At 37.9% G+C, this 23264-nt stretch overlaps 2 protein-coding genes across 3 annotated transcripts in view; one reads left to right on the top strand and one right to left on the bottom strand.

Annotated features, from left to right (window-relative positions):
- Positions 1-819: 819 nt before the first annotated feature.
- Positions 820-12215, bottom strand: gpd1l (glycerol-3-phosphate dehydrogenase 1 like). 2 transcript variants are annotated; one of them, XR_010895874.1, is made up of 9 exons: positions 12081-12215; positions 11536-11713; positions 11006-11146; positions 8856-8994; positions 6212-6324; positions 4353-4589; positions 4102-4208; positions 2529-2683; positions 820-1024 (listed from the first exon to the last, which is right to left on the bottom strand). XR_010895874.1 is itself a non-coding variant. In XM_067393759.1 (8 exons), the coding sequence occupies exons 1-8, from the start codon at positions 12122-12124 to the stop codon at positions 2587-2589; spliced, it is 1056 nt and encodes a 351-aa protein (XP_067249860.1). In that variant the 5' UTR covers positions 12125-12215; the 3' UTR covers positions 820-2586. The 2 variants fall into 2 exon arrangements, 1 of the variants encoding a protein (XP_067249860.1); XM_067393759.1 differs by having other exon boundaries at positions 820-2683.
- A 2689-nt stretch (positions 12216-14904) lies between these two features.
- The window catches only part of osbpl10b (oxysterol binding protein-like 10b), a 69445-nt gene continuing 61085 nt past the window's right edge, over positions 14905-23264 (top strand). Inside the window, exons 1-2 of the mRNA XM_067404745.1 lie at positions 14905-15304; positions 18961-19136. Of these exons, the coding sequence (XP_067260846.1) occupies positions 15093-15304; positions 18961-19136 (388 nt within the window). The 5' untranslated portion in view covers positions 14905-15092. The remainder of the gene's footprint in view (positions 15305-18960; positions 19137-23264) is intronic.

The raw sequence follows: 23264 nt of genomic DNA, 5'->3' as shown, positions 1-23264 counted from the left end.
TAAGGATTATGGAGACCACTATGCTCTTAGGAACCTTAAGTGCAGCAGAATTTTTTTTGTAACCTTGGCCAGATCTGTGCCTTGCCACAATTCTGTCTCTGAGCTCTTCAGGCAGTTCCTTTGACCTCATGATTCTCATTTGCTCTGACATGCACTGTGAGCTGTAAGGTCTTATATAGACAGGTGTGTGGCTTTCCTAATCAAGTCCAATCAGTATAATCAAACACAGCTGGACTCAAATGAAGGTGTAGAACCATCTCATGGATGATCAGAAGAAATGGAGAGCACCTGAGTTAAATATATGAGTGTCACAGCAAAGGGTCTGAATACTTAGGACCATGTGATATTTCAGTTTTTCTTTTTTTAATAAATCTGCAAACATGTCAACAATTCTGTGTTTTTCTGTCAATATGGGGTGCTGTGTGTACATTAATGAGGAAAAAAAATGAACTTAAATGATTTTAGCAAATGTCTGCAATATAACAGAGAAAAATTTAAGGGGGTCTGAATACTTTCTGTACCCACTGTAGGTAAATTAATCACAATTTACTTGTATTTTGTTATAGGCCTACCATAAGTTTTAATTTACATATTGATTGAATTTTAATTTAGATAGTTTTAATTAATTTAATAATAAAAATAGTATAATTTATATAATTTAAATGACAATGTTTTAATGGAGTTTTCAGTTCATCCACAGAACTTGTGAGCTACAGTCTAAATTATATAAATACAACTTATGCTACATTAGGATTTTAAGATGTTGAAGTTAAGATTGAACCAAGATCAATGCATTAATGGAACAAACATTTAGCACAGACATCATTTTATTGGTTAATTTCAAAAAGCAGCATTTGTTCAGCGTTGATGACATTTTTAGAACAATGTGCTAAGATGATACAGGACGGCTTCATAAAACAACATGGAGTGGTTTTATATAGTTAATCCACTGGAGTGTTACACTGAGCACACTGCAACATTTGCACAGTTTAATACTTGTATGATTCAAACTTTTGCATGAACACTGAAAAATAAAAACAACACAGGAATAATATGAAACACTGTAACAGATACATGCTAAGAACTAAACATTTTGTGTTAGGTATGAGCTAACAGATCTATAAGCACAGTACAGTGCTAAAAAAGGCCATCATGGATTCAAACACTAGATGCTCTAGTAACACGCTCCCTTCCTTTGAAAACTACAGATCTTACCAAATCATTCCTTCATTCTTGTCATAGTACTACAAATTAAGTATGTTAATGCTATTCTTCATTCATACAGATGTGAATACCAAAACAGTAATGTGTTAACCGTTGTTCAGCTTTTCAGGATGTTAAAATGATTACTACTTAGGGCATCAATGACTAGGAGTTTCTAACAAGATTTTAATGTATTCTCAAAGCTTAGATATGTAACATTGCATTATTTTAACACTAACACGATAAAAGTTAGTCAGCAATGCCATTCTGTAATAAGTTTTCATGTTCCCACTGTCTTGAAAGCACTTAGTCTTAAAAAGGGGTTGCTGGGAAATTGAGATGACATATTTGAGCCCCTTTTATAGAATATATTAAAGTTTAAAACAAAACAACCACAAACCCAAAGTGAGTCCATTCAAGTATTATTTGACCTGTCTGAGAAATGTTCCGGACCAGTAAGGAGTTGAAAGGCATCTTCACATTTAAAGAAATCTAAATCTAATGTGTCCCAAAACTTTAAGTTAAAATGGCAGCTTCAACATTTATAAACATGAAACTTAGCAATCAGAACTAAAATAATGAATGTGTATACTTGGTATTAAACCTAGCTTGTGCCCTTGTGTCGAATAATGTGTAAAAGTATCAAAAACTCCCAAGTTTTATGTTTTTTTAAGGATAGTGGTATTGTGCTGGTTTGACAGGATCTTAACATGCAAGTACTTCATTGATTATAGCGGAGGCGTTCTAGTCGTGTCATGTTGCTTTCAATGTGGACGTGGAGTGAGCCTCTGTGATTAGATCTCTATGGTCATTTAATAAAAAGAAGAAAAGAAGAAGAAAAAAAAGAGGCATTTCATCTCATCTGTCAGTGAGGTGATATTGTGGACCATCCACAAGAGGGCAGTCAGACAGAGAGAAAATAGTTAAAAACTCCATAATGGCGTGGCTAATGGAAGCTTGTTTCTGCCACTGAATAAAAAAAACAAAATTGTCAGAATTGTGAGATATAAACTCGCAATTACAATATATAAAGTCCAATTCTGAGTGAAAAAAGACAGTATTGTGAGAGAAAAAGTAGCAATTATCCTTTAAATTGTTTTCCATGGCGGAAACATCTTCCATAGATAAAAACATGGCATTTCCAAAAAAAAAAAAAAAAAAATCTCTTTGAGTACATTCTGTTATGTATGATAACAACAAAACCTACTAGCTCAGAAGCAAACCCCTGAGTTCAAGCCTAACCATTAGTGTAGAACTGGACCTGGGACTAAAAGTTAAAAGTATAACATTGTGTGTGTATATAAAAGTGTTAGAGGTAGGACAACCTAACAGACCATAGGGGATGGTGGTAGAGAAGGGGGGCACCGTGTCCCTGTGAGACACTCACAGGTGCTCTGGATGGCTCTGCAGGCAAGTGATCATCTCCTGAACTGGTTTGCCCTCGAAACAGATTTGATAAACAGCCGTGAACAGGGGGAACCTGGAGATAAATGCAGATTTGAGATGTCACCAATTCTGTAAATGCATCTAGACAAAGAACATTGTGCCCTAGAGCACAAAGTCATTTAAAGCCAGGGTTGCTTCAGTGGGATTGTCAAGTGTTCTGTAAGTCACCCTGATTAACACACAGTCTGTTAAATGAAGAATGGTGCAATGTATCCAGCACTTCCCATATGTAGGGTATAATAAATTAGAGTCCTAATCAATTTTTTAGACAATAAAAGCACAAATCACACATTCTAGTATCAGGTACACTACTGTTCAAAAGTTTGGTTGGTAGGATATTTTAATGTTTTTTAAAAAGAGGTCTCCTATTCTCACCAAAGCTGTATTTTTTAAAATTAAAAATACAGTAAATATTGTGCAATATTATTACAATTTAAAAGAATTCTTTTCTGTTTTAATATTTTAAAATGTAATTTATTCCTGTGATGGTGAAGCTGAACTTTCAGCATCATTAGTCTTCATTCTTCAGAAATCATTCTAATATGCTGATTTCATGCTCAAGAAACATTGCTTATTATTAGTGTTGAAAACAGTTGTGCTGCTTAATATTTTTGTGGAAACCGTGATACATTTTCTTTCAGGATTCTTTGATGGATGGAAAGTTTAAAAGAACCGCATTTATTTGAAATAGAAAACTTTTGTAACATTATAAATGCCCGTTTTGAACAAATTCAAACATCTTTGCTAAATAAAAATGTATTAAAACTTAGCCTTTTGAACGATAGTGTAGATCAATTATCTAAATTGTTTTTTTGTTTTTTTTTTAATTAACAAATTTTATCAAGCAGCTAGTTCAACTGCAACAAATGTCCATACTTTCTCTAAAATGGAAATTTTTATCCAATAATTAAAATCATGTTATAATTTTGACAATCTACTGAATTGAGGGAACATTCTGGCATTTTTAAAGTGTATTTAATTTGTAAAATGTATTTAATTTTTATTTTTATTTAATGTTTAATAGAATTACTAGAAAACCACACCCTTCAGATGCTCCGACCAAATAATAATTCCATACAAAACAAAAAGAGATCTTCACTCTGGAAATGTCTTCTAAAAATACTTTTATAGTACATAAGGATAGACACAGGGGGATAAAATTATGCATTAAAAAGAACCACATTTATAAAATTCCAGAGTCAGATCTCTTTTATATGGACTTTGATAGAAAATCATGCAAATCACATTTTTATTTTAACTTTACATTTTTATATTATATTATATTATATTATATTATATTATATTATATTATATTATATTATATTATATTATATTATATTATATTATATTATATTATATATATAATGCAAATATATAATACTATAAATAATATAGTTATAATAATAAAAAAATAAAAAAAAAAATAAATAAAAAAAAAATGGTTACACATACTTATCCACTAGGCTCTTCTGTTTGAGGATATGATAGACCTCAGCAGAAGTCAATGGTCCCTGAAGCTTTTGTCCATTTAACATCTCCTTCTCCAGTTCCTCGATGCTCTGAAAGAAAAAGAAATCTGTATTGATCTTTTTTGCATCAGCAAATGTGCCTAATGCTCAGCATCTTCCTTCAATCCATAAAACATACATTACATGCCATCAGGCAAGTGGAAAGAGAAAGAAATGGATCGGTTTTCTTTTTACCTTTCCTGTCCTGGCAAAAGCATCTGCCACACGACGGTTTCGTCCTCCATAGCAGGTGGTGATGAGGTCAGCCACGCCGCAGCTCTCGAGGAATGTGGCAGAGGACACGGAGTCGTCTTTGCTGAAGAGTTTGGCGAAAGCGATCATCTCCATCAAGCCCAGCCGGATGACGGCTGCTTTGGTGTTGTCTCCACACTGCAGACCATCACAGAAGCCTGCACCCACTGCAACGATGTTCTAAAAGAGGCCCAAACAAGGATGAAAAGGTTATTAGAATGCCAGAATTGTGCAATGCATCCAGCACTTTCCATAAATATGCTACAAATTAGTGTTCTATTACTTTTTAAAGCCAAAAAAGCAAAAATCCCACATTCCAGTATTAGATACACTATTGTTCAAAAGTTAAGGGTTGGTAAGACTTTACTGTTTTTTAAGTAAGTCTCTTATGCTCACCAAGGCTGTATTTATTTGATTTAAAATACAGTAAAATTGTGAAATATTATTACATATTCCTATTTTAATATATTTTAAAATGTAATTTATTCCTATGATGACAACGCTGAATTCTTATTAGCCATTACTTGAGTCTTCAGTGTCAAACGATCCTTCAGAAATGATTCTAATATGCTAAAAATAATGGTGAAGCAAGGGTTATTAGAATGATAGTAAGATCTAAAAATGGGGGTTAAGCACAACAAACTTCTGTATTCTGTAAAACAGATCGCATCGCTTCCAGTTCGGGTCTTTTATTTGTGCTTTGTTAAATATAGAGCCGTTTACTCAAGATACCTTCAAAGGAGCGAGCAAAGATGAGCATAACTGATGTCCACTGCATATGCAGGTGCAGAATTTTATTTTTCTTCTTCTCACTAACATTTAGATATTTAAATCGAATAAAAACTAGCTAGGTTAGCGGATTACCTTAAAAGTCCATCGCTGTCAGTTTGTACTGCCATTAATACTTTCTCCGACAAGCGGATACAAAGAGACCCGTTTTCCTGTTTGTTTATGTGACGTTCGGCATGAAGCTTATTGCTAACTTTGGCAAATCAAATGCTGATGGACTAAATATTATACATAAATATTCTGGCCTGGACTTGACTATGTGCAGAATCTATGGCAGATTTACAATTATATAAGATATACAACCATCACACGTCTTATGGAAGTATAACCATAACATTTAGCATGGGATTAAGTGTGTTAAGTAATATCTTTTACATCTTTTAACCAAATGTAGGTTGAATGTAACGTAAATTTGTAAAGCACAATATTTGTATAGTGAAAGTCCATCTTAGATTTTATGTATGTTGGCAGCAAATAACCAACAGATCATTCACTTAGAAATGTATTCCCACCTCAAAATGATGATGTAAACAACTTTACAGCTGATCCAAATTTTTAGTGGAGAGGAAGAGAATAACAAGTTCAATTTACAAACCTTGACGACTTTCTTCTGCAGAACACAAAAGATGTTTTGAATAATGTTGGTAACAAAACTGTTTTGGTGGCCATTGACTTCCATTGTATGGATAAAAAAAAATGCCACTGAGATAACTTCTTTTGTGTTCACCAGAAGAAAGAAAGTCATTAAGGTTTGGAATGAAATGAGGGTGAATGAATGATCTCTTTAAGTTGTAAATAACCCAGATTATCCATCAATGTTTGCCAATATTACAATGATTTTTACAATGTATTTACGAGGAAGACAGCAGCCTTACAGCATCTAATTGTAAATTCAGCAGAGCAAGCTCTTCTTTACAGCGAGGTCTGAGTCGTTCCCCCGAAGCCCTGCATCTCAGGTGCCTGCATCAATATATTTCCCATGGGATGAGCAGCGAGACAAGACTGATGTTTACCTTAAGGGCTCCACAGAGCTCTACTGTGTCAGCATCATCCACCACGGTGATTCTGAAGTTAGGCGTCTGCAGGAGCTCTTTGAACAAGAGGCCATTCTCCAACACCTTGCTACCTGTGGATCGAAGAAAATATTTGTTGAGATTCCCCATGGTGCTTTTAGCACTATGGCATTGGCAACGCACACACTGTAAAGTTTCAGGAGTGACAACTGCATTTAAATATGGGAACGACCAAAGACCCATTATGTTTTACAATTTCAACTAAACAACTGTCAATAGAGCCATCTTGTTTTGTTTATGCTTGAAAGGCTGTTTCACATTCTCTTGAAGTGTTGCCATGTCCACTTATTATGAGCGTATTTTTGGGCCTGTTGTTTGGACTTGGCTCATAAAGCGATCAAATTTATGGTGGGAATGTGTGGGTTGCACTGTTTTTGTCTTATTTTCCATATAAAACATTTGGATTTTATTCAGTTTATTATGGGTTTGTTCTTGCTGCTTTTTCTAACAAGATCTGGCAACACGAATGAGTCAAGGCAAAGACTATGGTCAAGGCTTGTAATTCTTTACCTGTGATTTTCTTGCACCGCGCATAAGAATAGGGACACGTCTCTAATGTGCATTTAAATATGTCATTAATAACTAGTTTTTCAGTTCAGTTCCATACACACTGCGTAGAATTGTTGTAAATGTGGTTGTCACTACCTGGATTTTTCAGGGAGTTAATTGCGTTTGTAAATTCTCCCTGGCCACATACACACTGTAAAGTTTCAGGAGTGACAACTGCATTTAAATGTGGGAGTGAATCCCCTAAATTATCATTCCATGTGCACGGAACACTACTCACTCCCAAAACAGCAATGATTGACAACACGGTAACCATAGCAACTTTCTGATGTCTCATGTGTTTGGTATCTGCTATTTTGACCAAAGAAATATTACAGCGACAAAAGACTCATGTTCAGCAATTTTAACTAAAGCACAGTCAACGGAGGCATCGTGTTTTGCTCATAAAGCGATCGAGTTTACATAAATTGAGCAGGTGCGAGTCACGATATTTTGGTCCCATTTTCAGCATAAAGCATTTGTTTTATTTTTTTTTTAGCAAGATCTGGCAACACAAATGAGTCGAGGCTTGTACCGCTTTCCCTGTCATTTCTACCACCGCACATAAAAAGAGAGAAACATCTCTGATGTACATTAAAATACGTCATTAACAACTCCGTACACACTGCTTAGAATTTTTGTAAATGTGGTTGTCACTACCTGGATTTTTCGGGAGTTAAAGGCACAATATGTAAATTTCGCCACTATTAAAAACAAAGGCATAGCTTGATGACGCCTTGATTTTGTGGAATCATGGGAGGTGCTGTCTTCATGTCTACAGCCAGTGGAAAGAATCCGATGGGACTCAGGCAGAAATCTTATTCATGGATGAGCTAATGTATTAAAGATTTATTAACATTACTGTAGTATGAAGCAGGGTGTGGCTGAAAGCCGCTGGAGCTGAACGAGGCTGCTGGAATGCTAATGAGAGACAAGCGCGACACATGGCTCAAGAGAAGTGGAGCTTTTTTTATGTCGCAGACGACCGCTTCCGCTTCTTCCGGTCATGCATATGCAGCTTAATATGATAAAATTATGATTAAAAAAGTGCTGTTTTATCATATTAGATACATTTGTGTGTTGAAAGTTGTTATAATGCTACTCTTTGCGTTCACTCGGCGGCTACTATGATGCACGGATATGGTCCGTGTCCTGGTTAAAATTGCTTATTTCTCTGGACTTAAACATTCTTGGAAACATTTGGGATAATGTGAGTACACAAGTCAACAAAAAAAGTCAACTAGTGGTTTTTGGATATTTTTATCTAAAAAAATCTTACATATTATGCTTTTAATTCGGTTGTAGAATGTGGTTGTCATTCCTGTAAATTCTCTCTTTGTGTACAGAACAGGATGAAGCCCTAAAAGATGAACTGACAACTGAATTTAACTGCAGTGTGTATGTGGACTTATGTGGTTGCTAGGATACATTTTCATAGCCTGGTAATACCAGACTCTGCTACTTCACTTTGCTTCGTAGACAGAGTCTGGAATGGCATAATAGAGAAGTGTTTTCTCTCTCGCCAGGGGGCGCTTGTCTGAAGTTTAAAATTGGTTACCCGTAAGCCAATCAGATACGTTTAGTTATGACGTATGTTATGCGCCTGTACAGCCGCATCGAAGCACAGACATCATGCATCGAACTCAAATCTATGATTGAACTTCCACTGTAAACCTGTTGTAAACACATGATAAAACAAATGTTTATCAAACACTCTTCTTGTTCTGGCTTCAGTTTGAAAAAGAGTTGAATGTTCTCCATAACAGAGCGAATTGCATCCCGTGTCTCGTTTCCCATTTCCGCGGTCGTTTCGGTTTTCGATTTCTCTAACCTACAATGTAAAACTCGGCGCTTAGCATCTACGTCACGGCTCTCAGCCCGCCCTCTGTTCGTTGATTGGCCCGGCTGTTTCCAGACCGGTGGCAAACAGAAAGCTCTGACGCTGTATCAGACTGAGTACAGAAGTGAAATGAAATTGAGCGGAAGTAGGAAGTCTGACGTATTCAGGCTAACATTTTCACACTTTACATTCACTCACCAATGGTACTCTCACAGAACTTCTCGGCCGCCACTTCATTGGCAATGTTGGCCCCCATTAGGACGCTGACATCGATGCCCATTTTTTCCCGGATGATGTCAGAGATGAGCTTCAATCCTTCTGGTCCTTCATCTATTCCCTACAAAGAAAGAAAAAAGAGAGAAGTTCTATAAACACCAATGCTCTTTTAATGTAGCATCACACCATTTCCACCTCAGTAGATAGAACTCTGCAGCACAGCTGTTTGGAGGACCATCTTTGCCTAATGAGTCAAAAAATGAGGAGGAACACCAAAGCAGAACAAAAAAAAAAATAAGGGAGGTGGAATGAGTACACAAGAAATGGGCAGAAATCTGAAAAAGGGAACAGAAAAACCATATCTTTTCAAATTAAACACAGAACACAGTGTGAGAAATGAGGCTACTAATAACGAAGTGGAGAAGATAAATGTAATTTGGTGAGGTAAAACTATAGAGTTGAAGCGCTGTGTGGCACAGTCGGTAACAAAGGAAACAAACTGGCCCAAGGAGATAAAATACACGCAAAAAGTTTGCCAGCAGGACAGAGGGCCCTTTTTACCCATGAGTCACTCCACATATGGTGCACTGAGCTCAGCTTTTAAAAAGACATCAAGTCTGAGACTTCTCAGCATTCTTCAGTCCTGAACATCCTGTCTGTGTGGAAGAGGATGCTTAAGGAGAGACCAAAACTTGCCCTTTATACTCTCATTCACTATTCCCTACATTAGTCCACTAATATAATTCACTTGAGCGAGTGAATGAAAACAAGTGAGCAAATTCGGACACTGCGAGTGTGCCAGAAGGGCTGTCTCTTTTGCATAATTTGTGCTTGCTGTTTAATAATTATTTGAAACTTAGCAAACTGGCAGCTCCAGTAGTAATGAAAAGATTTTTCTTTAACTCTGTAATGGAAACTATGTATAAACCTTAATTAAACAATTTAATAATCAATTAAAAAGTACTTTAAACCTGTATGCTATTACATCGTAGCCACATTGGACCAGCGGTTTGGAAAACGGATGGATGGAAGATTCAGCTGTGGGCACCATCTTCTGGCGAGACACAGTAATTCATTCGGCGCGCGACTCTTACAAGTCATTATGGGAATTTTCTAGCCATTCAGTATACATTGGTTGTACACTTGGTATTGCGGTGCATTGTGGGAATTAATAAGTGCACTCGATAACATCCGCTACAAGTGCCCTATTCAAGGGTACAGGGGGCGATTTCGGACATAGCCTTGGAATCTTAAATCAAAAAGCATTGAGCTGGCGCATAGCTGAATATAATGCTGGCATTCATTATCATCGCACAATGGGAATAAATTATTATCTGTTTGAATCTCATTGGTCCATTATGAAAATGCATTTTATTTCACAAATTGCAAGCATTATGAGCAGAATTATCGTGTTCATTAATAAAGCATGAGGCTCTCTCGTTTTTGTAAGGCAAGTTGATTGAGTGCAACTTTCAAAAAATAAAAATAAATAACTAAACTGTATCTCTGTAATAAATTTTTATATAAAAATATTACATTACTTATAAAAAATAAAATTTATTTGATAATATTACTGTAGGGGAAAATGCAGTCTAAAAATGCACCATGCAGGAAGTACCTGTCTTAATTCGGTCAAACCTTGCACAAATCATTTTCCCTTAAAGTCGGCATGAAATGGAAGTTGCGATAGTCTTTTCTTCACTAATGTGATGTATATCCAAGTGAAACAGTGAAAAAAAGAAGGGTGGGACTTGATTTTGTCTACTGGGAATTGATTGGATTGTTACAATCTCATGTGATTAATAGGTTTCCCGCTCCCGTGTCAGTAAACACGTCATCAGAGAAGACAAGAGATGTCGTTGCAAGAGGGAGGGGAAGTTATTTTGATGAAAGATTACGAGGGCACATGGATTTAAAAAAAAAAAAATTACAGCAATATTAATACAGCAATATTCCATAAAACAATAATTGTGAAGTTTGATTTCATGGTGACGACCATGAAGTCTTCCATCAACATTCTTTTGTGTGCTTTAAGTGCATGACACCCCTTATTGCCACCAACTAGGTTACCATGTACACTAGGCTTCAAGGTGCTGTCAATCCTGCATCAGTTTATAGCCAAGTATTCTTACTTTGATTAGTGTAATTCCACGAGCCTTCTCCGAAACACAGCCGACCATCTCATCACACAGTTTCCGGATGAATTGGTGAGGCACCACAAAAACCAGGAGGTCGGCACCATCTGCGGCATCCTGAAGCTGTGGCACAGCAACCTACCGGAAAAACACCATTAATCAGACACTTATTCAAGCTTGCTTAAGACAATATTTATGCATAGCGATGTGCAAAAGGTGCTTTTTAAATAATAATTAACAGACGGCAAGCATGCAAATCAGACTATTTTTTATCAAATAATAAGTAAATAATATATTTCATTTCTATTATTATATTAATTAACTATATATTATATATTATATATGACCAATATAAAATGCATACATAAATATATTTAAATATATATAATTAAATCCAATGATACCAAAAATAGATATTTACCATAATACATTTTACAGAATTCACACACACAATTTTTTTTATTATTATTACTATCCACAATCATCATTATTTACCAACTCTTAGGGCACCCCACCCACTGTCTTACCACATTCTCTGGGAGTTTGTAGCCTGGAAGATACTTGACATTCTCGTGCTCTGTGTTGATGATCTCGGAAAGCTTTTTGCCATTGACCATTTCTTCATACACCCACATCTTGACTGTTGTGGCAAAGCACTGGAGTTTCTGTGCATTGGAGCCAATAATCCTTGCAATTGCAGAGCCCCTTGGCACAGGACAACACAACGGTATATTTAATCAAAATGCCAGTCTGCTGTTAAACAGCAGTTCACTGAGACATTTCAAGCAGGGTTTACAGCAGAAGCTTTGCCAGCTGCAGTCAAATGAGTGTTGTGCAGCATGCAGCTCTTCAGATCAAGTCATTAATCACTTGACTTTGCCCAGAACAACAACATTTAACATATGGACCTGAATATCAATATGAATATGCAGGCAATTAAACTTGTGCTCCAGTTTAAGTAAGTACTGTCTGAGCTACAGCAGTTGGTCCACGCCATATGTTCTGTATATTAATCTCATTACCAATCACATATTGATCATATCTAATCATTAGGCTACACGTTCGCACTCACCAGTTTCCTGAACCAACGATACATACTTTCAGCGGAGCAGCCATCACCACCTTTGCGTTCAACTAGTGGATAAATGTAGGTAATAATACTATAAAGTCAAGCAGTTGGAAGGGAACGCGCTGGTCCACCTTTGACTGCGTCATCAACGACAGCTAGGAATTCTGGGAGTTGTAGTTTTTTCTCTCTTATTTCTACGGGTTTCTTTTTGATGTCTAAAATAGTCGCTGTAAAAACCTTGCCACACATTGGAGGATCGTTTAATTCAGTTTATGTGCATAGCGCTTTTATGGAACTAGGCTATCCACTCTACTTGAGCAGATTATAAGCTTATTAATGAAGATATTGTGAACAATAGTCATTAAACCTAATAGCTCATTATTACATTAATATTCAATACATTAAATGCTTAGTTCACCCAAAAAATAAAATTCTGTAATTTATTACTTACCCTAATGCTGTTCCACACCCGTAAGACCTTCGTTAATCTTCGGAACACAAATTAAGATATTTTAGTTGAAATCCGATGGCTCCGTGATGCCTCCATAGGGAGCAATGACATTTCCTCTCTCAAGATCCATAAAGGTACTAAAAAGATATTTAAATCAGTTCATGTGAGTACAGTTCAATATTAATATTATAAAGCGACGAGAATATTTTGGTGCACCAAAAAACAAAATAAAGACTTATTTAATGATGGCCGATTTCAAAACACTGCTTCAGGAAGATTCGGAGCACAAATGAATCAGTGTATCGAATCATGATGCAGATTGCGTGTCAAACTGCCAATGGCTGAAATCACGTGACTTTGGCGCTCCGATTCACGATTCCGAATACACTGATTCATTTATGTTCCGATGCTTCCTGAAGCAGTGTTTTGAAATCGGCCATCACTAAATAAGTCGTTATTAGGGCCCGAGCACTGATGGTGTGAGGACCCTATTGGAATTGCTCCGTTTATTATTATTATTATTCTCCAAAGTAAATCGCATTTTTGAGGGCCTAAACGTGCTCGAAAACCCATGAAACTTTGCACATGCGTCAGAAGTGGTGAAAATTTATGTCTGTTATGGGTTGCAGCATTAGGCGTGGCAAAATGGCTCGATAGCGCCATCTAACGTACAGCCCCTCTCGCTACATTTCACTAGGGTTTTGAAATTTGGTACACACATTTATCAGCCCGATACCTACAAAAAAGTCTCTTGGAGCGAAATCCGAAACTGAACAGGAAGTCAGATATTTTGAATTAATTCACCGTTTTGTGCATTTTCCAGACGTTGTACTTTAACAAACTCCTAGAGCTTTTATCAGATCAATATCATATTTGGTCAGTCTAATCTAAAGGCCTTTGTGACGTTAAGATCTAGAGTTTTCACCAAAGGGCGTGTCCGTGACAGCCTGACAAAGTCTGATGTTTTGCCATGAAAGAGGAAGCTGCTGTAACTTAGGCATGATCTGCCCCAAACTTCACATGAGTGATAAAAGTCCTGGCCTAAAGACATCTATATGACAATATTCAGTTAGCTATGGAAGTGTGGCACTTTTACATGATTTTGCCATAATTCTCACTGTTCGCTGTTTTCCTGAGGCCAACAGTTGGCGGTGAGCCCGGGTGCGAGGGCCCTTTCATCGCTGCTTGCAGCTTTAATTTTGTTTTGTTTTTTTTGGCACACCAAAAATATTCTCGTCACATGAACCAATTTAAATATGCTTTTAGTACCTTTATGGATCTTGAGAGAGGAAATGTCATTGCTCCCTATGGAGACCTCACGGAGCCATCGGATTTCAACTAAAATATCTTAATTTGTGTTCCGAAGAGGGTGTGGAATGACATGAGGGTGAGTAATAAATGACAGAATTTTCATTTTTGGGTGAACTAATAATACATACTCATAGTTTTAAAGAAATTACTGTTTTGAGGAAAATCTGCATCTTCTTTGTTTGTTTGTTTGTTTGTTTACTTTTATGTCTCACAGGTTGCTCTTAAAACTAACAACATTTACAACAATTTCTTTTTCAAAAAAATCTTTTTCTTTTTGCAATGTAGTGGTAAAACCAGGAAACTTTTTTACCACTCACATTATTTGTTTTTGCCTTTTATGTAAAGACTTACATAATCAAACCCACAACTTCAAATGTTAAAATATAAAAATGTAAAAATATGAATGAGATTATTTTTCCGCCATTCAGACATAAACACTGAAGCTCTGCAACGAAAATAGCATAGCAGTATGACAGGACAGACGGATTTGTTGAATTAAGTCTTGAATTAATTTTGTTTTTGCTCACAAAAAAGTATCCTCGTTGCTTCACGATATTAAGGTTGAACCTGAATCATTGCAGTCACATCAACAGTTTTAACGATGTCTTTAGTACCCTTCTGGACCTCAAAATGTGCAATGTCCTTGCTGCCTATTTGTGGATACCCTCGCATTTCATCAAATCTTAATTTGTGTTCCGAAGACAAACAAAGGTCTTACAGGTTTGGGACGACATGATTATGGGTGAGTAGCCTACTTAATGATAGAAATTGTATTTTTGGATGAACTAATCCTTAAAATAAATAAATAAATGATAAGGTAATTTTTTTTATCAAATTTGTTTATTTAATTTGTATTGTTTTATTTAGTTTATTTAATATTATTTCACTTTTTAAATTTATTTAATTGTTTATTATTACTAATATTTATGTTATTTCTGAATTTCTCCGTACCTATGATAATGAGGGGGCGTGGCTTTGATTTAAGGCATCGTATTCACATTCACATTCACGCTCGCCTTTCTGATGCTGCATTCCTGTTGGAGGAGAGCAGGAGGGGAGTGACCACACACTGATTCCAATGGAAACACAGAGAAGCCTATTAAAGAGTCCAAGGCAAGGCAGCAAGATAAAAAATGAAAGTAATCTCCAATCACGTCCTCTCCGTACGATGATAATCAGTATCTTTGGTTTGGTTTTGAAAGTGTGCTTTGGATTTTGAATCGTGATATTGTATGAACCCACTCTGAATAATCATGGAAAAAACACTGAACGTGTCGCATTCAGGGAGCAGTAAAGGAAAGTGGTCCGCGGATCTGGGGAATCCCGCACAGAGACAGGCAAGAAGCGGCTCTTATAGTCCGGGATCAGTGGCTGTTTCGGACACTCAACCATCGCAGACCCAGAAGAGACACTTGGAGGGGGTTTTGAACAAATACACCAATTTATTACAAGGCTGGCAGAGCAGGTAAAGAGTTTTTGCCGTTTGCTCACTCTTTACAACTTTTAAACCCGTACGAAATGTTTTTAGTGGCAGACTTATAGTCCAACATGATGAAGGTTTTCTCATTTCTGATCATATCATTCCTTCATTTCCATGACATCCAGTATCTGGATCAAAGAATGAAGACACGTCATCTTCCAGCAATGCACTGAACGCGGTCTAATTCAATGCCATATGACGCTATGCATGAATGAAATCATGTTTCACTGTTTACATGTTTTGGGTTTTCCCCCTATTGATGATGTTACTGAGCATATGGACAGCTTTATCCACCTACTTAAACGTCGTGTTTGATATCAGCTTGTGTCGAGTTTTGGTCAAATATAGCATACAATTAAGAATAAAATTAATATCTATCCGTTATGACATCATGCATTAAAGTAAAGAGTTTGGTTAAAAATAAATAAAACATATTTCATCAGATTTCTTTACAACTAAAGATTTTCTTGACATTAATGCATATATATATATATATACATATATACCTACATATACACATATACATTATATATGTCAAGAAAATCTTTAGTATCTTTATTATCTTTAAAAAATTTGATAATTCCCCTTAAGGTTTTTTATTTTTGATCATTGTCCATCCATGTCATATGTTTTTTTTTTTTTTTTTTTGGTCAAATAATACTTAAGTAATGTTGCATTTTGTAAAATCTGATGAAATCTGTTGAGATAGAAGATCACAACTCTTAGTTTGCCTACCTGTTATCTAAGTTCTGGTGTTATGTAATATTCTCTTATGGTTTGATTTATCCTACAGTCTTATTTCAGATTTGTAGTATAATTGTATTAGTATGTTTAGTATGCAGGTTGTATCTCTACATAATAAAACAAAATCTAATCTGAGATAATTAAGAAGGTTTTCTGCATCTTAAAAACAGACATCAGTAATCAGTATATCAGAGTACCTTTCCCGTAATGAAAGAGTCTATTTGTAGTCAGGAATCTAAATGTGAAATGAGTCCTTTAACAGCCGAGCTATGCAGAAACACTCCAAAGCAAGAGCCTCTCATTGAAAGCAGGTTTTTTGTTTTTGTCAGATTTCATGGTTTTGTGTTCTGCAGGGTTGAGTGCAGCACAGCCCACAGTTAAGGCTCTTTCATCTGGGAGAGACTATGACTCATCCGTGATGGGAAATCCCTCACATCCATAATGTTGTGCTCATTCTCTTGCTTAGTCCAGCGATCGATAAGAAAACAGGCCAAGCATATAACGAGCATCAGGACCGGAGGGTTACTTGCCCTCCGCAATGGCTCAGAAATAGCCCTCATGTTAACCCCAGCACTAGTCACTGTTTAGTGCTTAATCATTTGTCTGTGTGTGTGTAAGAGAGAGAGGTTTCCACACCACTCAATATTTTGACCTGATGAGAATTGGGCCTTGGGGAGAATAACTTACTGAAAATAAGAACCGCTAAGAGAATGTCTGTCACTAATGTAATTAATTCACCCACAGACAGACACACATGTGAGCATGTTAGCACAGTTAGAGTTCATTTATTTCACATAATATGCCATGGTATTCTTTAAAGAACCATGCATTTTTTAATAGCATGTATAATACAGAAATGGTATTATACCGTATTATATATTGTGCCATAGTACCAGCATATGAAATGTGACCAAAAGTAAATCAATATAAAAATGCATAAATATTTTTGATTTTTTTTTATTCTATGGTTTGATTTCACAGACAGGGCTTAGATTAGGCCAGGATAAACGTGCCTTAGAAAAAAACATTACTGGTGTGCATCTTGGCAGAACTTGATTTCACCAAGTACAACATGTTCCTGGATCAACATCCAGTTTATGTCAAGTTTAGGCTCAGAATCAGGGTTCACTGCTTCTACATCAGTGTTATTCACCTATCATTTCCCTCTGATTTTAGGGATAAGTTATGGGCAGGGTTAGGTTTAGGGGTAGGGACATGGTTAGGACAAAATTTTTGGACAGGAATGTTGTTCTTGGATCAACAAAATATGTTAACCCAGGAACACGTCTAACTTGGCAAAATCAGGACTTGGTGCATCTTGAGACGCTGACATACTGTAAGATATAAATTTTAAAATGATTTCAAAAGTGCTCTTATTCACTTCTCTCATTGGCTGTTGTTAAAGAACTGACTTAATCTTCCCAATTTAAAATCCTAAATATTATACAATTTTAGTATGATATTTAGGATATGATCGGCCCCAATTTGTGTGAGAGCAGATCGGAAGGTGCAAGACTCGATCTGTGACATAATCTGTGCCGAACATCAAGGTCCTCAACAAGATTGTTTCTCCGATTCTTGGGAGGGTTAAAATGGCCTAAAACTCCTGTAGTGTGAGCCCGGCTTTAAGCCTTGCCTGTGAAACCAGGGGTTTATTTTTTTTAAAGGGTGAGGGGATATAACAGTCCTTTTTTCCTACTGGGGAATGAGGTTATGTAAGCAAATGTCACCAAAGGTCCACAGTGACCGTCTGTCCTCCGCCATCAGAAGCAATGCATTTGTTGCTGCTTTGATCTTCATACTTTTAGCTGCTTTTTAAAATAATGATGTGTCTTTGTCTGGCTTTCAAAGACCCCATCAGGGAGACTGTAGAAGAGAAACTGGCAGCACATTCATTTTTTACTAAGAGGGTGGCTGTTGTGTTATAGCACCCAAACCGTGTGATTACAATCCATTCCCTGCAGAGTTACGATCCCGCATAAAGCACCTCTCTGGTTGGCTCTGAGTGTGGAACCAGACATGGCATGTAATGCATCACGAATAATGAGAAGGGAAGGGAGAGAGACAGTAATAATGGCCACCGTAAAGCTCTCACATGCTTTTTGTTGTAGGCCAGATATACTAGTATGTACACTGTAAAAAGAACTGTTGGTTAAACTTAAAGTAAGTTACCTGGTTACCTTAAAATTTTGAGTTCATTGAAATTAAAAATTTGAGTTAATACAATGAAGATGATTGGTTTAATCAACAGAAACTCGAAATATTTTGTTATCTGAATCACATTAATTATCTAAGTTGATTTGACAATAGAAAAAATGTTGTGATAACAGTGTAGTTGTGTTTTCTAAGGCAAGCATCACTGTTACTACTGCTCATACTTTTGAACAAACCCCTAAAGTATTAAACTTTGACACATACTGTAACTCGCCTGACAGGTTTGTGTTATGGACATAAATAATACCTCAATTTGTGCAGCATTTTGAGAAGAGGTGCTACTACTTTTCTAAGCGATCAGACTTAGTATTTTCAACCACTCAGAACATTTTAACAACCTCTTAGCAATGCTCTGGCAACCAATGAGAACACCCTAGAACAGTGGTCTCAAACTCAATTCCTGGTGGGCCACAGCTCTGCACAGTTTAGCTCCAACCAGCTCCAACTCACACCAGCTTGGAAGTTTCTAGTAATCCTGAAGACCTTGATTAGCTGGATCAGGTGTGCTTGATTAGGGTTGGAGCAAAACTGTGCAGAGCTGTGGCCCTCCAGGAATTGAGTTTGAGACCACTTCCCTAGAAAATGCATACAAATGCAATACAATGTCAGGCATCACTCGCTGTCAAAATCTTGGCTAGTTGTAATGTCATCATCTTCTCCTCTCTGTGTCTTTCATCATGCAGGTACTTTGTGTTGGACCCTGAGCTTGGCCAACTTCAGTATTTCATCAACGAGCACAGTAAGAACCAGAAGCCACGAGGGTCCTTGCCCCTCATTGGCTCCTCGGTGGCCCTAAGCGATGAATTTCCCTTCATGTTCACAGTCTATGCTGCGAATGGAGATCTCTTCAAACTGCGGGGTGAGTGTCCTCTCCTCTTGGTGGGTTTTAATCTTTTGCTTTTAACATGGTCATTTGTGTCGATTTGATCCCTCCCATCTCTATTCTCCTTTAACTTGAGTCTCCTCGTGCTGTCTATTAAAGAAGTACCTCTTTGATATGTTTTCCCCTCTGGCATCCCCCTTTATCTGTGATTTTGTTGTCCACGTTCACCCTTTCTTTCCTGCCAGCGACTTTCACATAAGATTAGATCTCTATACTTCTTTCTCTCTGTTGTCTCAAGTATGACAAGAGTCTTTTCATGGTTGGCATTCACTGTATGCCACAATTTTTTATGATGGTTTTACATCAAAATTCTCTGTCGGTCCGAGGTGACTCTGAGAACTCATTTAGACTCTGTCAGGAGTTTACAAGCAAAATGCCCCCAGCCAAATCGGCCATTTGTAACAAAGGCAATTTCGGAGAGGTTGTGAGGGGATGAATTTCGCAGGAAAAAAAGCTGTCACCTCTAGCGTTATTCCCAGCAGTCTGACAGCCTCGCTGTGGGCAGAGTCTCATCTGCTCCCTGTGTTCAAGTCTTCTGAAATGAAAATCTTCAGGTGCTATTTTCTCATTTCACACCTTCTCAGTCTTACCCCAGGTAACAGACAAGCCACAAATTTGTTTTCTGGTCTTGTGTCTGAAAATGCTTGCATTTATTCTACATGGGTAACCATCCAATACCTAATGGTTTATTAAGAAACTACATTTTCATAAGCCATATAAAAACTTGGTCTGATATGCTTCTTAAGGCAAGACACTATACAGGTAAAACCATAGTTTTTTTCATGCACTGGTCAATTTTGAGATTTTTCTTTCATAACATGGGCTGCATCCGAAATCACATACTTCCTTGAGTAGGTAGTTATTTTGAATAAGTAATTACTTCATGACCACTAAAAAAAGTATGTTCTATATAGTATGAATGCGTATAGTGGAAATGTATTCTGGACATACTACATTCGCCATGTTGCCCGTATCACGTGACCTATCAGCGTCAGTTGTGTCACTTCACTGCCATTCACAAATCCTCTTCCGTGGCCTCATGGGATTGTAAAGGCTGCATCCGAAAACCTAGGCAGCTGACTTGTTGCCTCGCTGACGTATCAGGCAATGACTTTGCAGGGAGCGTTTGCGTAAGGCACCTCACAAAACTGATTTCGGACAGTCTTCTGAGGCAGCATAATGATTTAATGATCTACAGCAAAATATCACAAGCTTTGATGATAACTAAGTGAATATTTAATTACTAAAATAGTAATTTCTTGCTAGAAATAACATCAAAAGTGGAAAACAATAGTCAAAAACATACATTTGCACACAAACTGACCACCAACCGCAACTTTCAGACGCCATCTTTATTTTTTAGATCATCTGTCACAGAATAGAAAGCGCAGGTGTAACACAGTTCGTATGTACTGGCCTCACACCATTCCCTCACGGCTCTCACCCGCCCTGCTCGCCACATACCCCCATCGCCCCTCGCAGGCCAGGGGATACTCCCGAGACTGTGCTCTACTCCCCCCCGGGGCCTGTCTCGGTGGCCGCAGCACCTTGGGGTAAGGACAGACAAAACGAGAGAAAGGAAACGGAAACAAGGGGAGCGACAGGACGAGAGAGGGGAGAGAGGAAAGAGCCAGCTGGGAGGCTCTTCCTCGCCATGCGATGGTACTGGACGCTCGATGGATGGCTCAATCCTCCTCCGCCCCCTGGTGGCCGGCGATGGCTCCTCTGACTGAGGGCAGCCGGCAGCGAGTCCCCCGTTCCCTGCTCCTCCCCTTCATGGCGGATGGCAGCAGACTCCAGCCCACGGCGAACGGCGGCGACTCCTCCGCTCCCTCTTGGACAGCAGCCACCCCACCTCGTCCCAGGGGCACGGCCTCGAGCTCTCCTTCCCACCTGTCACTAGGCTCCAGCACCACCGCCTCCACTGCCCGAACTCCGCAGCACCGTGATCCCCCTCAGCAGCGAGGGCTCTTCAACAGCATGTCCCTCCTTCCTCCCGGGTTTCGGCACCAATGTAACACAGTTCGTATGTACGGGAAGAAGGAGGCGGGAACCGGCGAACATTCAACAAAACTTTAATTCAAAATAAACAAATACAAAACGAAAGTAATGCCGGCAGACCCTCGCGGACGTCTGCTGGCCACACAAACATAATAAAACATAAAATAATATCCAGGCCTGGTCCTCTCTCGTCCTCCACTGTCATCGCTCCTCCTTTTATGCTCCTGGAGCTCCTCCGTGAGAGACTCGAGGCCGGCACGCCTCGCAGGTGATGCTCATTATCACTCGTGTCACCGGCCTCGCGCCGTTCCCTCACGGCTCTCGCCTGCCCTGATCGCCACAGCTGGATTATGGGATATCAAAGGCAGTGAAGGATACATCGATCAGAAGGCATCTCATGAAACAGGAAGTGAAGATATCTTTGGATTTGTACATGCCTTTGATGCCTTCCTACCTTGGAACACGTCCTCAAAAGGCAGCATTTTTAAAGGGTTAGTTCACCCAAAAATGAAAATAATGTCATTTATTACTCACCCTCATGTCGTTCTGCACCCGTAAGACCTTCATTCATCTTTGGAACATAAATTAAGATTTTGATTAGATCTGATGGCTCAGTGAGGCCTGCATAGCCAGCAATGACATTTCCTCTCTCAAGATCCATTAATGTACTAAAAACATATTTAAATCCGTTAATGTGAGTTCAGTGGTTCTACCTTAATATTATAGAGCGACGAGAATAGTTTTTGTGCGCCAAAAAAAACTAAATAATGACTTTTCAACAATATAGTGTCAATTCAAAATACTGCTTCTGAGCTTTATGAATCTTTTGTTTCGAATGAGTGATTCGGATCTCCTATCAAATGGCTAAACTGCTGAAATCACTTGACTTTTGCACTCCGAGTTACTGATTTGATTCGTAAAGCTCCGAAGTTTTCAGATGCAGCCATCGTATGCACACTTCAGAATCTCGCTGGAAAAAGGAGGTCATCCGGACATATGACATACTTATTTTGTCACATAGCCTACTGTTTTTCGCCTACTATATAGTAGAGAAGTATGCGATTTCGGATGCAGCCACACCTTCTTTCAGACTAGTGGAAACCAAAGTCCCTTTTTGTTATAGTCTTTGGTGGAAACCATAGACTGTAAAAAAATATGGACGTAGTGTCCGTGACCTCACCCATATAGTTCTGAACAGCAGTTTTGATGCGAAAATGAGGCCGCTGCCATCTAAGCTTCGCGTCACTGCACGTCACTCCCGGATAACTGAAAATGGGCAAAGAGGAGGGACGCCCATGCGACATTGCTGAAAACATGCCCGCCCTAGCTATCTATCTTAGATACTATCTAAAATATTAATAAAGATAACAATATCATTAGAAAGTACTAAAGGTTTACTTCAATCTACGGTCTACGTCAATCTACGGTGTTTTTATTTATTTTATAAGATACAGATGCTCCAACACCAGTAGGCTAATTAATTTGTGTGGGGTGTGCAAATAACACAAATCAAATGGGATTTCATACCTTTATAATGAAATAGAGATCGCGAGATGAATCCAATCCGTGGCACTTGGGTAAAATATATATATATATATATATATATATATATATATATATATATATATATATATATATATATAAATGTATATCTCTCAAATGTTCTCTCAAACTAATGAGTCCAAAGTATAATTTTTCAAAATAGTGCAGCAGTTTTAGTTATAATATCCAAGCAGTGCTGTCGGAGCTGTATATCCTCCTGGTATTGTCATTGTAGTAAATCTCAGGAACAAAACTTTTAGCCAATGCCACAACGATCCAACAACGTGTGTTCTTATATTCCGCATGCGAGCACATGTACACAGACGCACATCAGTCTCGAGTATGCAGCAAGCCATATATTGTATAAAATAATCCAGACAAAGACAAAAATATAGCAGAGATGCCAAATTCAGCGGCTGAAGTGAGCTGCTGAGGTAACATAACGGCTCACAGACAGCAGCGGCATACCTGTCACTCAAGTGACCACGCCCTTAATTATGCAGAACTCTGAGGGGGGTGAATTTTTTTAATAGCTCATCTGTTTAAATTATATTAAGCCTT

The sequence above is a fragment of the Chanodichthys erythropterus genome, chromosome 2 (assembly GCF_024489055.1).
Source record: "Chanodichthys erythropterus isolate Z2021 chromosome 2, ASM2448905v1, whole genome shotgun sequence".
Classification (NCBI taxonomy): Eukaryota; Metazoa; Chordata; class Actinopteri; order Cypriniformes; family Xenocyprididae; genus Chanodichthys; species Chanodichthys erythropterus.
The sequence above is the reverse complement of the archived record's forward strand: the minus strand, read 5'-3'. Positions and strand labels throughout refer to the sequence as shown.

Coding starts and splice junctions, on each gene's coding strand:
- gpd1l (XM_067393759.1), bottom strand. CDS start 12,124: ATGGCTGCTCCGCTGAAAGTATGTATCGTTGGTTCAGGAAACTG. Junction 4,590..6,211: donor AGCTCTGTGGAGCCCTTAAG/GTAAACATCAGT, acceptor GGCCTCTTTTAG/AACATCGTTGCAGTGGGTGC. Junction 2,684..4,101: donor CAGAAGAGCCTAGTGGATAA/GTATGTGTAACC, acceptor ATTTATCTCCAG/GTTCCCCCTGTTCACGGCTG.